Below are 16,634 nucleotides of genomic sequence, written 5' to 3' on the forward strand. Positions count from 1 at the left end.
GAATTCTGATAAAAATGCATCAATATTATTACTGCATTGTCTTTCCCACACATACCCAAACCCCATCTTATATAACAACATTCTAAGTTTTGCAGCCCAGTTAGTTTTACCATTGGATACATCCAATAACATTAAATTATAACATTTTCTGGGAAAACGTGATGATGGCATTTCCAACAACTTGTGCCAAAATTTAATACAGCGTTTATACGCAAGGATATATACAGGAAATCTTCCACATTCCCCCCTAGCAACCTGGTTAGAGGTGGTAGTTTTAACACCTAATACTTTTTTACAAGCCAAAGTAGGGACAGTCTCGATGGGAGAACTGAGATCACAGTCTAGACCCCATACCTCAGCGCCATAAAGCAGAATAGGCATAACTTTAGAATCAAAGATTTTTAAAAAGAAGTGACTATTCGAAGATTTCTGAAATCAATTACATGAATTTGTTGTTAGATCAGTTCGCAAATCTGTTTATTTTATAACAGCTCTATGGTCACGCACCTGCGTGTCGTGTAAAAACATTCAGAGACGCCCCTGTAACAAAATCACCTTGCGAAGATAAGAAGGCGCGAAAAGGTTTAGTGACCATCACTCGCAAAATTTTAAAGGCGCGGAAATAAGACAGTTTACAGTATTTGTAATGGCTTAACTGGACTTGGTACACATGTCAAGCGTGATCCCTAGATGTGCCTCTTGACAACAAGTTTGATTTTAAATTGGTGGTTGTGCTGCCTCTTTTCCAGAGCAGAACTTTAAAACCGTTCACTATTTCCTCACCAAACATGGCATATACATAGGTCTGATGGTATAGTGGTGCCTTTGGGTATGTTTGGATTTCTGAATAAGATATTTTTTGCATTTCCATGGCAACAAGTTCAACCTTGACTGAATTTGGTAGTAGTGTTCTTTTCATGAGCAGATCTGTAACCTTACAATACTTTCCTTCCACTCTGCCATATGCACATCAAAACATTGACATACTGTAGTCATAATTAGTAGACATATTCATGAAGAGCATTTTGCCATTGCGGGTGATATTGGTGACTTTTTGTTGTTGCATTTGATTCTCCGCCAGGAGTCCACTGGCCATTCTGAAAAAAACTTTAAAGGCCCAACACTGATGCAAATCTAGATCGCGACACAAAACTTTGAGAAAATATGGTTCATGTTGAAGAAACCACTGAGGTCTGTTGATTCTACTTTTGGAACTTCTCAGTGACTTACTATAGGTTCTTCCATTCATGGAGAGATAATAGCAGCATATGCTATAAAGTTCTTACACAGATTACCTAATTTTAACACTCATACACTGAATGCTTTGTCCAGGCTGGGAGGTTTCAAAGGACCATTATGGCTTTTACTGTAATTTACTCAGTCTGACAAACTAATGAAGCCGATTGAGTGTCACACGTAGATGTACTGCCTATGTAATGCTACGTATTGTTACCTACAATGACTGGGTTCCCAGAAACCCAAGTCGCCTGGGCTTATCTCAGGAATTAGTCCGTATCAACATGCTGTTGGGTGTTTGGTTAGAAAGTTAAGCTATCACAGGCATGATATAACTCATTTCCACTGACCCACACATGACTGAAATCTCAAGACTGAGACTTGTAATAGTGTTAGATCATCTGTTGTTTTGATATATTGTGTTATTTGCACAAGCAGGTTTGTGTAATGTTTCATAATACTATAGACTCCATAGCTGATTGAACAACCACTTGAAATGAACATTGTTGGCACTGGTGATGTCAGTGTGAATTACACCTACTTGAAATGGCAATATGATGTGGGCTTTTTCTGAAGTTTATTAGTCATGATATTCAGACTTTTGCTGAAGATTAGTTTACAGGATAAGTTTTTCGATAAGTAAAAAACCAATTCATCATTTTTTTTCTTGCCAAAGTCTGAGGTGTACATCCATTTGTTCCATTAAGAATGGTTGTTGTTTTAGTTTGTTGTACAGACCCTGAAGGAAATATATCCAAGAAAGCCCATGCAAGTCTAGTAAATGTGGCAAGTCTAGATTCCCCTAGCTTCAGAATGAAAGTCTCAGGGCTCCATTTCATTATATTATATTTTTTATGCTATGCACTTTTTCAGTAAAATATATTCATTTCAGAGACTAGTTATTCGTTTATGGTTGTTTGTACTTAAGCCAGTACGGACCACTAACACACTGGAGTTATGATCAGCATCACCATCGCTGCTTTCCTTAATGGCAGTCATCATAAAATTATCATGAAAAATTGATGATTTCTAGAGTTTATATATTACAAAAAATGTTGGATAATTAGCTGTTTGTTTTCAGTTGTATTTTTTTCAATACATTAAATTTTTTTTACTGGTTGCAAAATCCTGTGTGATAAAATCAAATTCACTAATAAACATCTTCTAAGTGTCTCCATTATCAGTACTTAGAAGTGCAAGTTAGTTTTATCAGGCAATGATTTATGAGTGTAATGCAATCTGTACACTTACGAAACAATTACTCATATTTTCTTGTTGGGATCCATGTTTTGTCAGCCTGACCTGTGTTCTGGAAAGTGATTGAATGTCACTGTCAAAGGAATAAGTCTGTTGCCTCCTACTGCAAACAACCATTTGTGAACGAGCATTCTCCATTGGCTGGGTGGACATGGCACAGGCTTTGACTTGAAGTGTTTAGATCAATGATACAAGCCAGGGTTGATCAGGCTCGTGGCAAGTGACTTGGTCGATGGCAGGTTGGCACACCTGGTTGCCACCTGGGATTGTGGCTGTGGACATTTAGGCAAGGGGAATCACTCAGGACTATCCACTCCACTTCTATGCTTGGATACACAAGAGTGTTATCCTGACGACTTTTAAAACACAACACTCTCACTGCAGTGAGAAACAGTCACGTGTTGATATGTGGCCAAGTTCTTTGGCAAATGGATTAAATCTAAGCTAAGGTGTGGACTTTTTTAACAGAAGTTTATTTTAGACGTGTAGTGAATTACAAGCGTCAAGATGACAACAACTTCAGCCGCAGCGGTTGTCGCTGCTAGCAAGATGAACCGTGAACTTCAGATGGTGAGTTTTAATGGTTTCAGAGTTGACTGTGGAACAAAACAGGCCAAAATTGTCTTTATGTCTACTTAATGCAGGTTGTGTTAAGAGGAAAATTCTAAACTTTTTGCAGACAGTGTTTTTGTTGTGTATTAATTATGGTGTCTGTGAGAGCTGTGCAAGTAGTTTCCATAGAACAGATCAACACTTATTGTCTTCCTTGGATTAGCAGGTTGTGGTGATTGCAAAGGTTTGGATTATTACAAAATATTCAATGTCTCTTTGTGTTCAGATATTTAAATGATACATATTTATCTGCTCAAAAGTAGTCTTTGATCTTAAGTACTACAGGGTGGCATTAAACTCGGATTGTTGGAAACACCCCTATATCCAAAAATTTAATGTGAAATTATTGTTACAATGTTTCCAATTAATTTGTATTTGTTATTGATCTGTTATTTATCATTGTATTTTCAGTTCTGTGTATATTGTTATATATTACCAGTAAACATATTTGATTTATGACAATTGCCAAACCAGGTTTACATGTATGGACCAGATAATGTCCACTAGAAACTCTTCAAGTGTATGTAGTCTCTGCCAGTTAATAATGAAAGAGATAATAATCTATTAACATGTTAGACATACACATAATATTTGCTATATATTTTATATAATAATTTCTGTATATTTTATACATGAATTACTTTTATCCCATGCTGTTTTGTGTTTTTTTTATGGTGAATCTTGATAATTCAATACTTACTCATGGTAAGACCATTCACTGAGATTCTTTTCATCCGTCAAAGAAATGTCCCTCAATGTTTTGTCTACATGCAATTTTGAAATCAGTCGGCTGTGATCTGTGATTGTATTCCACCTCTGTTTGTGTTATATATACTGTGTACACCATGGGCACTGTGCTTCTTTAATAATGTCTATGTATGCATCGGTGATTGCCTTGGATTGGTTGAGCTGATAATTAGATTCAGTTTCTGTGTTCCATGCAGGCTGACGAGAGAATCAACTCGATCTCATAGAAAGGCTTTGTTATTGTATAGAAATACTCTGTATACTTATGGTCAGAAGTTCTGCTACACGGTATAAACATGTCACCATGAATAAGTGTCTTATTGTGTTTATAACATAACTTTTGGAAAATATGTTTCAACAGTATAGCAGGGACACTAACATTGCAAGGTGAACTAAAACGTGATTAACCAATCAGAAAGTCTAAAGTAAATCAGAATCCGCCATACTCTTTAAACCTAGTTTACTTTTTCTACATTGTAGATAGTATTTATGTCAACATAGTCAAATTTCATCATAATGTTAAATTTATGGACTTTGAAGACAAAGTAAATGTGCATTGTAAAGTAGCAATGATTTTAAATATGAATTAATTATCTGTAATTCTTACAATGAAAAAACAGGTATAAAGCAAACCAAAGCATTTGAGGAACATATTTGTGATTGGATTATGTTTGTAACTCTGAATTAATTCACATTGGTTATTGAGATCATAATTCAAAACCACTAAAAAGTTTGACCTTAAATGGATTTGTATGAGAAAATCATGATATTTTTGGGACCAAAATACCCCAAGGTGGTGAATGATTTGACCTTAAAACCATTAGGGGTGTCTGCCATTTAATTCATGATAGGGTAGCCAGGATTTGTGCAATGATTACTTTGAGGTCAGATCGATGTGTTGATTAAGTCAGTGATAAATGTTGATAGAATGAAGGTACATTTGACTAGAGTCTGTAATCAGTCGAGGGCCAGTTTTGGAGATGTGTTTGTTCACTTGAAGTTCGCTGGCCCTCTGACAATAAGATCGATGACTTTCTGATAAGTCTTGATAAACAAATACATATCCCATTCCTCTGTTGTGAAGGGCTGAGCGTCAAACAAGACCATTAATGGTGGGTCTGTTTACCTAAGCTTTATCTCATAAAGTTATTGTTCAAATAGTTTCTGTCAGGATATACTTACCAAGGAAACTGCTGAGTAATATGTGGTTTATTATACAAGTTAAATATTACCTCTAGCTCATTAGTCTCTGTTCATTCATTTATTCCAGAAAGTCATAGCAAATGCCATGCTGTTCACTGATTCTTGTTAGTCAGTGCTCTTGGGGTCCATGAAGAACAGGGACAGAATTGGTCTTCAGCAATCCATGCTTGTCGTAAGAGGCGGCTTACAGGATTGGGTGGTCAGGCTTGCTGACTGTCACATATCATTAATGTCCTCATATGCCAGTTGTGTAGATCGTTGTTCATACTGTTGATCACTGGATTGTTTGGTCCAAAATGAGTTACTTACAGACTGCTACCATATAACTGGAATATAAAAAACTAAATAATATGTAAAACTAAACTCCCTCAATCACATTCACTGCTTTATGGAACAGCCCCTTGCTTTAATTATTGCTTCGTAGTTTACAAAATTATGGTAGAAAATATTATTTGATAATTATTTTTGTTCCACCTTTTTTATTCAATGGTTACAACTAGTTACAAATAATTCCTTTTGCATGAAAAGCAGTCAAACAAACAATTAAGTTATTTTCTCTTTGATTTAAAGTAATAAGTTCTTGAATCCAAGTTTGATAGCATTACACAATATGTGGTGTTGTTTGTTAATTCTGTAAATGCATTGTATACAACAACTAAATATCTGAATATCCTTGACACACCCATTCCCCCTTTCGCAAATGATGAGTCCCTTAACTTGTGTTATATAACATGTGCAATAATTGTTACAAAGGGCTGATGTTTCTACTTGTCTACTTGTTTACTTCTCTCAAACTACAGTGGACTCTGGCAATATCGGCCTCTGTAAACATCAGCATTCTGCCTACAATGGCACAAAGTTTCAGTCCCGGCAGAAATGCACTTAATTATCATATAGAAACATCTGTAAATATCGGCTTCTGTCTACTCCAGATATCGACATTGTTTTTCAGTCCCAACGAACAAATTGTTATGAAAACAAATCCGTAAAAACAGGCACATGAAAGACAATGCAACCCTTTGATGCAATTAGGTCCAAATGATGTAACAACACAATCTGAGGTTACTACTCGAGATAATTCAGAAATGGGAAGGGTCAATTAGTATCTTGTTAATTAGTGAGTGATACATGTCCCTTACATAGAGTAATTAGAGGGTATTTAAAGTAAAATCATGTAATGTCAGTAGTATAACAGTAAGTATTGCCAAGTATTGTCTCAGTTCGCAAAACGTGCAAGATGTGAGTTGACACTTCAACAAAAACTGAGAGGAGATTTTGATAAAACGCCTCGACCTACACAGAAAGCATTAGCATCAACATACAGAATCAGCAGACAGACCATGTCTGGTATTTTGAAGAGGAGAAGTGAATAGTTTGAAATTAACATGAATGATCAAGCTGAACGTGTGTTGAAGAACAGCAAATTTGACAAGATCAACACCATGACATATGACTGGTTTATGGCAGCTCGAAGTAAAAACCTGCGGATTTCAGGACCTATTCTTAAAGAAAAAGCTCTTCAGTTTGTTCAACGGTTAGACATTAATGACTTATATGCATCAGATGGCTGGTTAACATCATGGAAAACACGACACAGTATAAAACAATTCAAAGTCAGTGGTGAGAGTGCCAGTGTGAATGCTGATGTAGCAATATTTAAGTTCCGCCTACAAGATTTGACTGATGGGTATTCTGCAGATGACATCTGCAACTGTGATGAGACAGGTCTCTTTTTCCAAACAATCTCAGACAAAACCCTTCCTTCTAAATTACATGAATCTGCAAATATCTCCAACTGAATCACAGTTACCATCAGTGTTCCAGACAGATTACTTTGATAATAATGTTTCTGTTTGCAAAAGTGTAGTCAAAGAATATGTAAATTTATGTTTTTGTAAGGCCCCTTACAAATGTAGACAGCCCTGGAGATATAAACTGTGAAAAACTGTTGACTATATACTCCGATATACCATTGGAAGGCTTAGATAGAGTGTTTGTTTCATACTGAATATATTAATTATTTCTGCACATGCTTTGTGATTATGTCTATATTTTGTCAAGTGCCCTAAGGATTTCACTGTAAGGACATATCAGTCTGCTTGTGTATGTGGTCAAACAGGTCGACTGGTTGTTTTGGTGTCATTCAACCTGGACAACATGGAAACTTGCTCAGTTCAAAACCGTTCACATTTCGTGTGACACAGCTAGCTGGATCATTGGTGACTTCAGTGGTCAGACACACTGACTTGTTAATTCCAATGATCTTGATGAACCCAGTTCTCATATTCAGTTCGAATAATTTCCTGTTCTCGTCACCAGTAAAAGTAATTTAGACACATTTCCCAGGCCTACATGTTGAACATGGGAATAGACGTTGTGCGTGCAAGTGACCTAGAACAGGTGATTTACGGATTCAATCACCTGAAAGCAGATTATGGGTCTTTCTTGAACTATACATATTTCATGGCTTTGTATACTCCCTTGTCCGAGTGGAACATTCTGGGTTCAGGGTTGAAGTAATACTGGCAGTTTGAGATAAGTTTCTGTTGGGGTACCTTGTGTCAGTTGATTAATGAGTTTTGTGATGGGATCTGTGGCCAGATTTGTGCAGGAGCAAAACTCACCTTGCAGATTCCTGGGACTGGTATGGTTTCAGTGTCAGATTCCTGAATGTGGAATAAGTACATTGTACATGAAATCAAACATTGTTGATGGAGTATAGTCAATCAAAGAAGTATATTCAAAGATTGTGGGAGGAATATATTTGATCAAAGACTGTGGAAGAAATATATTTGGTCAAAGACTGTGGAAGGAATATATTTGGTCAAAGTTTGTGGAAGGAACATATTTGGTCAAAGTTTGTGGAAGTCATTTCAGTCAAAGATTGTTGAAGGACTGTATCAAATTGAAGATTCTTGATATGTTTGGAAAGATGATCCCTGTCAATACAGAATACTTTGTTCAGATTGTGATGCCTTTACTATTTGTCTACAGACTAAAAACAGTTTCAAGCATAAGTTTTGGTGGAACAGTGTCATAGTCCAGTATCTGGAAAGTTAAAAGTACCACTCATCATTTTTTTTCTGCTAAGAATGCAGCCCATTGTCAGGAAATCCACTTTTCCTTGACAGTGGTTGGAGTCAAGATTTGACCTTTGACAGTTCAAACTGAATCATGGTGAAACTATATTTATGGAAGTGGTAGTGTAGTCAGAATCTGGGCTTGTAGCCCCTAATGGTTGGCAAAAACATTCAAGACAATAAACTTGCATCTTTGTTTTAAAACCATGTTTAAGAAGAAGGTGTTTGGAATTGTTGGAGCATCTTTGGCCAATTTTGCCGAAGCCGCAAGCGGCAGTCGGGTGAGCAGTATTCATTTGCTTCTTTTACAAAACAGCTGTTTTGAACAGGTCTTAAATTTATATTGTTATTATCTTTTTAACATGTAATAAAAGTCGTTATCATGTTACTTTTATGTTTTGTAACCTAATATATGTTACCTTGTATAATGACGTACATTTAAAATGACAGCTGGTTCTGAAACAGTTGAATGAGTTTCATACTTATTCAGAAGGCCATTCTATTAGCTGTTGGGAAATTAGACTGAATAGATTTCATCTGGTCACTAATAAACATTTCAATATATTGTTAATAATTCTGAGGAAAATAGTGTATTGGATTTACTGGATTTATGGTTTTAGGTAATAGGCGTACCTTTCTTGATTTATTCTGACTATGGTGAGAACTCTTGGATGTTTGGCAGTACATTTCATCAACTGTTTATATGCTGACTGCGTTGATACGACGGTACATGATATCCGCAATAGTTTCAACCTGCTATTCTACTGGTTATCGGAAACACTTTAAATTATTCATGCTGCCTTCAGAATAGAAAACGTCACTTGATTCAGGAATTCAATATTGAAATATAATTGACTGGTTTTGCATCAAGTTACAGTTCAACAATTCCAGTCACAATCTGTTTCCTTGAAATGATCTAGATTCCCAGAAATATTAAAAATGTACGCAGTTTGTTTTAATCATATGTGTATCTGTGACACAGTCCACATACATGAATCCACGTAGTCAGTACACCCACACTGCTACGTCACCATGGATGTCTTGAAGTGGAGTTCAGTAGATTGCCGATATTTCCATTTTGTATGTAGGACAAGAACATTTGTGAAGATATGACAAAGATCTTTCATGTTTCTTGACTTTCATGTATTTATTATGAAGACACATTTAACCAACAAGATAAAGATGTCATTCAGTCAGAACATGTCTGATTCAAGTCTGTTTTGTGGCTTTTTCCATCATCACAGCAATATTTGAGGAATTTGTTTTGGTAGAGATTCAAGAAATATGACCTGCAGTATGTCTCTCCACAGTTCCCGGACATTGGTGAGTTGACGCCTGTTACACAGTTGTCCATGTCATCTGTGTTTTCAGACGTGCTTCTCAAGTTGCAGTAGGAGAACTAATTGATGATAGCTCTGTAAAACACTGGTTTATGGCTGACGTGATGATGGATTGATCTTCGGCTTTACGCAGTTTTGTCGTATTTGTTCAAGTATAAACATATTTCAGGTTAGATAAAGTAAGCCTTACACAGCTATAGATCATTATTGTCTTGTCAAAGTTTATCAATGTACAAATGTATGTGTGTTGTATTTATGAATCTAAAGGTTCTGTATATATGAGCAAAAATACTCAGTGTTTCTTTTAAGAAAAATACATGTCCCATTGTCTGATCATGAGAAAAATTGTGAATAATGAGTATTCTACAGTTTAAGAAGAGTAATTTTTCAGCACAAGTCATGCAATAGAGATCAGGACAAATTAATTGATTTCCTTTCCCTCCTGCAAGGAGTTTTATCCAGTGGTTCTGCTTGAAATGCTACCATTTAATAACACAGAGCAGCTGAGTCTGTCATCTTCCTCAAATCATCATTAGGCTGGAGTAGTGTCTATGTGACTAAAATTCTTCCTCAAATCTCATGCATGTTGTAATATCTACAGTGCATTATACAGGAGAAGGGCACTGTATGAATGAAAACTTATAAATTATATTAGGATGCAATGTCTGAAAAGATTCTTTTACTGATGTCAAGCAAGGATGAAGCGCTACAGCACAAGACAGACTAGAATTAACAGGAGTATATAATAATAATAATAATAATAATAATAATGCACGTCAAGATTCACGATGAAAGCAAGGAATTCCACAGCTACTTTAAGCGTGCCAAGGTTGTTGGACACAATTTGAAATTTGAAGTTGATTTTGTTGATGGCGATGTACTGCTGGACGGTACAGTGATGGGAGTAAACCAGGTGAAGTCTTTCACCAAGTCTGCCCAGAGTCGGTCCTTTGTGGAGAAGCTGTCTGAGAAGCCATTGCATCGTGTGTATATGCAGTGTGTGGAACAGAACAGCAATCCAACCGACTCCTTCGCCTGGATGAAGTCGGCTGGTCTCAAATGTGAAACTGAGGGCTTCCTTTTTGCTGCTCAGGACCAGTCACTTCCCACTCGCAATCGCCAGAATGTGATTCTTAAAGAAAACATCAATATGAAATGTCGTCTTTGCAATCAGTTTACAGAGACTGTCCAACACCTTGTCAGTGGATGCCCTTCCTTGGCACAAACAGCATATCTTAAAAGACATGATGGCATGGCTCGCTGCTTTTATTATCGTCTCCGCCATGCCTGTGGCTTTGACTCCGAGGTCCATCCATGGTATGACCCTGAACATGTCCAGGGCGTCCTGGAAAATGATGCTTTTAAACTTCTCTGGAATAGGCCAATATACAGCCTGAGACGAATTCCAGCCAACAAACCTGATCTTGTCCTTTTTGATAGAACCAATGAAATTATTTATATCATTGAATTTTCTGTCCCTTTTGACAGCAATGTGATTGCAAGATTCAGGAAAAGCATGATAAATATGCGGACCTCGCCTTTGAAATGTCTGGCTTGCATCCCAAGTACACTGTCGTCAGGCTCCCCATTGTTCTCGGTGCCCTTGGTTTGGTACCTCCTGATCTCTTGGCGCAGATGAGGAGAGTGCCCGGGTTCTCCACCGGGAGCACAGCCCTTCTGACAATCTGGGTAATGCAGAAGGCTGCAGTGTTGGGGAGCCTCCATATTCTCCGGAAAGTTCTTGGTGGGTTCGACTAGGCAGTGTTTCCTGGGAGAAGTCCCATTCGCTGTCTGGGCTGCGTGTAGAGGGGGCGAGGGCCCTGAGCTGATGATGAGCTTGACCAGCCTGACTGTGCCAGGATCACCCGAACCCTCTCTGCTGCATTTTCATTCTAATCTGTAAAAAAAAAAATAATAATAATAATAACAATGCTAATTTTTGCACCTAGAATTCGACACGACGTAAATGCTCTCTGGCGTTACATTATTAGCCTGAAGAAATTGTACTTCCAAAGCTGGTACTAAGCGCTTAGAGCGACCATATTGGTTCGTACATCTGCTTTTCAGGTACCTGTTTTAAACAGCTGGGTGGACTTTGCAATGTGGAAAAAGTGCCTTGCTCGGGGACAAAACACAGTTTGGGACCCAGGTCACAAATTTCGGTGTCACCACTGGGTTTCGAACTGGGGCCTTTGACGCAAGAGGCCAGCATGCTAACCACAACACCACTGTGCTCCTCATTATATGAGTTAACAAAGACAATATGGGTAGTAGGAATGAAGGGATTGATAGCAGCAGTGGATATTGGTAATGAAGACTAAATAGCTGTACATTAGGTGGTATTAAATACCTGTGGTGATAGAGTGCCAATGATGATATATTCTGCTATACTGTGGACCCTAACAGCATCAAACTGCTGAAGGGAAGCTGCATTCCCCACCTCCTGTATTGTTAACACAGAACTTCTGATGGACTTGTGACCTCCAGTAACAGTTAAGACTCTTATAGAGATCTTCATATTAGAGGCATTGATCATCATATCCCAACTGTGTAGACTGATGGTCACGCAGTTGTCTAGTCCATTCTTTATTATTTACGGATTACTTTACGGATTACTTTACGGATTACTGATTGCAGCATTAATTCACTGGACAACAAACAAACACATGACCCTGCTTTAATTTGCGAAGAAAGGGAGACTATCAGAAACATTGTGTTAGTAACATTCTTCATGTCCTGGTCTGCAGACCAACATGTTCATTACTCATGAGCATGGCCAGATAAAGTTAGATAGCCAAAGGAAGTAACAGTTATTTCTTTGTACAATTCTTTGAAGAATTATTTGTTCAGCAAATTCTTGAACACAGAAACATTAACACATTATTGTGTATTCTGATTGGAATTTGTGTTCTGACAACTACATCATCTCTACTTGTTAAAGTGTCTTGTGGAACCAGACCAAGTCTATTTGTGGTCACTTGTAGTTTGTTTATTTAGCATGTATGTTTGTATGTTAAGCAGAATTTCATCATATTTTATTTCAGCATGTTCACAGAGATAACATTGAAACCTTATACATTTATGTGTGTAGGTACATACAGACAGGCAGGATACACTCATTTTATGATGGAAACAATTGCCTTTATTCACAATAATATCTGTGTGTTGTTTTTAACTGGTAAGTATAAACACTTCAGGAGTATTAACATTATAAAACAAGTAGCTAGTTAATATTTTTGTTTCCATGACAACCTTATTGAACTGTATGGTTTATGACTTTTGTCAAAACATAATGAAGGTTATATATGGTTGGGTGTACAGTTGGTTTAACTGATTGTCTCCTTTGGTTTCAAACTTAAATCAGGGCAAGGTGAGCCACATGACCTAAGGCTGTGTTCTTGTCACTAATGTCCTCCTGACCACCACTAGTCATCCTCTGGCAGGATGTGGGTGTAATCAATACCCATACATTATTGATGCCTGTGGCCACACTTGACACCTGGTTGTGTTTTGCAGCAAAAACTGAAGGAGGAGCGAGAAGCGAAGCGTGCTCAACTCGATGACCGACACTATTACATCCTGCAGACTGTTGCAGACAGCCTGGGCCTGGAGAGGTCAGAGGTCGAAGATGCCATCTTGGAGGGAAACCAGGTAATGTTGATCTGTTTGATTGTGTGTCATTTCACAGGTAGTGCAGAATTTCAAATAGTGGTATATTTTGTCATTTCTTGTTTATATGCAAATACATTTAAAATTTTCTTTACATGGTTATTTATGATTTATGAAATTAAATGTCATTTCCTTTCTTTCAGTTTAAATGAAAAACCCTTTACCTTTTCCTAGTAATATGTAATATTATCTTACCTCACACATAAAGGTCGCTTTCTGACTGGCTGAGTGCTCTTCTGTTATTTTCAATGTACCCCACTTACAAGTGAGTAACATTTTCAATGTACCCACTTACAAGTGAGTAACATTTTCTATGTACCCCATTTGGAATGCTGAACTCATTTGGTACTTCATGGTAGTTATTCTTCATCTCGAATAACATTGAATCACGTATGACATTTGGATATTACTGATGTTTTGCAAATGCAAATCGAATTGGAAGGGAGATAACCCTAATTCTGTTTTTCTTGTCTCTGCAAAATCTAGAGATGGCTACAAAAAGTTTTGTACCTCAGTAATTCAAACAATTCAAAATTAACTTTGATTTGCTGGGTAAGATAAAATCTTTATTCACTGGGCCCTCGGGACCCATGGGTTTATGTATATCAGCCCATGTTCCCCATGTCACCAGTAAACACCTAGTAATATACACCTGAAACCTACTTTGACTCTTTCCCTCACAGAATCTGACATTCTGTGAGTTTACTGTCATGCTGCTTGTGGTAGCATTTACCTACGTTGAACACTAAATGAATTTCCAGCCTTCAGACCAACTAAAAACCATGTTCGCTCACAGTATTGGTGTTTTATCACACATAGCTATATGTTTATTTTGGAATTGAAAATGTAAAAAAAAATATTTAAGGCTATTTTGGGAGACTAACTGAAATAGTGTTGATACATGTTCATGTGAGTGTTTTGGAACAGCCTTTCCACTAAACATCTGATAACCCAGTCCAAGTGTTTGACACTGTCGACATTGAATGTGTCATGGCAGGTGCTTGTGTTTGCTCGCTTTTTATGAGGGTGAAATGTTATCTTGATAATTACTTCATACTTACACTGTGTTCAGTGGTGTCCAGATAATAGCACCTGGGAATGTGTATGTGTGTATCTTCATACTTATATCACCACATTCATCACCTGACAAAAAGTTTCAGTTTCCACAGCAAAAATGAAGTTTTATTGGTATTAATTCTATTTTTCTTTAAATTTCACTGTGTCAACCAGTTGTAATTTTTGACTGAAAAAAGGGGAAAGATTGACCTGTTTTAACCAAATGGAAACATGTCTACCAGCAATTTAGCAATCCTTTAGCAACATCCAGCAGGGAACACCAGAAAATGGACACCACCCATGTGGGGAACTGAACTTAGATCTACAGCATGACAAGCAAACACTTTAATCACTTGGATACCCTACTGCTCCTTCTTCTTGGTAGAAGAAAGGAAGAAATTGTAATTACAATTAAATACAACTAAATTTTGCATGTTTTTTTTTTTTTAAATCCTATTTTTCTTCACTTATACTGTTGTCTGAACATAATCTTTCGTACCACAGATTGAGAACATGGAACGGTTCCTTAGCGCCAATGGCCTCAACCGCCTCCTGTTCTACTACCAGGAACCAGAACCAGAGCGGGAACAAGGTGAGCCCATACACTTGATTTTGTCAACTTGCCATGTTTCATAAAAAAAAATAGAAGTTTCATGTAACCTACATTGTTTTTGTTTCTTACTTAAGAAAATCTATGCAATTGTTTACATGACCAAAGGGAATTTTATGCTACTGACGGTGTTTTTTCATACCACCTGGGAGTTCATGAAGTTTTGTATGATCAAGGTAAACCGTATATCTAGCTTTGTGTTTGTTAAATCCCATTCCACAGAGCAATCTCAGTGCAGTGACCATTATAAACCAAAACTTCAGCACACAGTTGGGATAGATTTAAGGCACTGGTCTTTTGGGAACATTTAGAGCAGATCATAGAGGTACTATAGACATGAGACATTAGAGTGCTTAGGTTTCTTACTGCCAACTAGCTTTCATATTTTGTAAGAAACAGTTATTTACTGTGAGAAACTCTATGATTTATTAAACGTGAATGACTATGAGATGTTCATATCTTGGATAACAACCAGAATTACTAAGTGCCCAGGAAATCATTACTTCATGCCAAAGGTACTTCTGAATAACATTCATCTGTCTCTAATCATTCTTGTTTATAGTAGAAGCAATGTGCATTGACTTACTAATGATTACATTGTGGTTTAGACGTGGATTAGAGTATCTTTCTTGCACGTTTCTTCAATTGTACAAAGGTACTTACAGTTGTGTGTGAGCGAAATCATTAAACTGTAGTTACATGTTTAGTTCTCATCCTGTTTGAATAGCGAGTTGGAGAATGAGTAGACATTTTGTATTCATTTTCAGTATCAAGCATGCAGAATTTGAACTAATGGAATGCTACGTAAATGTTCTTTTGTATTGACATGTTACTAATTTGAAATTTGAATGCATTGTTCATTTGTTTTAATTACTTTCAGAGTATTTAGCATATGGCATTGATTTAGGAAGGTAACTAGAACTGTTGGGAATGTTTATAAATTCACATTTCACCAAATATACCATAATTTGTGAAGACACTGATTCCTCTGCATTCCAATGTTGTTGTCACCAAATAAAGTCTGTCATGTATTCACCTTTTGGGAGATACAGCTTATATTATCACTCACTAAGGCACAGGACGTATATTGTTTTCACTGACAATTTTTTGCATTTCACGAAAGTTGAGGGTATTCTGAAGATGAGTATCTTGATATGACATGTGGTATTATTACGCCACTTGTTTTTCATGGCATGTAATCAGAAATCCAGGATACCAACTTGCCATGGCATCGGATATCAACGTCAAATAATATGTTCTTCGCATATCAAATATATTCGTGGTATATTCCACAACAATGAATGAATATTATGACTATTATGCACCATTTTGGATCAGTTTGCTATTTATGGTTAGTTTAGGGATAGCACTATCCCACAATTATTCCATTTCCAAGTTGTAGTCAATGGCAGGGATCCTCCATGTCGTATTGTTGTATTCATTAATTGAGATTGTGATTAATATTTCTTGCAACCACATATTTGAGAATTTGTTTTTGACTTCAGAAACACAATGCCTACCTAATGTGCCATGAAGATTTTCTCAGAGAATGGCTCCGTTTGGACTAGTGTTAATTAACAACTGGTATCTTAACTTGTGTTAATTAAAATGACAGGTGCTAATGATGATCAGTATCTTGTTGATTACTCACCTCAAACAGATTAACATTCCCATCCAATCATCAATAATTTCTTCATGATCAGCAACAGCAGATATCTTTTCGTGCAATCATTCTGTTCTGATGAAGACTATGTTCCTGGCAACAAGCACCAATTTGACCAAATCGTGGTTGCACATTTATCATTATTTCATTTCTTAGTTCCA

The 16,634-nt window shown here is 36.9% G+C and overlaps 1 protein-coding gene across 2 annotated transcripts in view; it reads left to right on the forward strand.

The window, feature by feature from the left end:
• The window catches only part of LOC137257885 (dynein axonemal heavy chain 5-like), a 91,796-nt gene that overhangs the window by 14,089 nt on the left and 61,073 nt on the right, over window positions 1-16,634 (forward strand). For both annotated transcript variants that reach the window (XM_067795376.1, XM_067795377.1), the window contains exons 2-3: window positions 12,992-13,126; window positions 14,705-14,792. In XM_067795376.1, coding sequence (XP_067651477.1) covers window positions 12,992-13,126; window positions 14,705-14,792 — 223 coding nt within the window. The remainder of the gene's footprint in view (window positions 1-12,991; window positions 13,127-14,704; window positions 14,793-16,634) is intronic.

This window comes from Haliotis asinina, chromosome 12 (assembly GCF_037392515.1).
Source record: "Haliotis asinina isolate JCU_RB_2024 chromosome 12, JCU_Hal_asi_v2, whole genome shotgun sequence".
In the NCBI taxonomy this organism is placed as follows: domain Eukaryota; kingdom Metazoa; phylum Mollusca; class Gastropoda; order Lepetellida; family Haliotidae; genus Haliotis; species Haliotis asinina.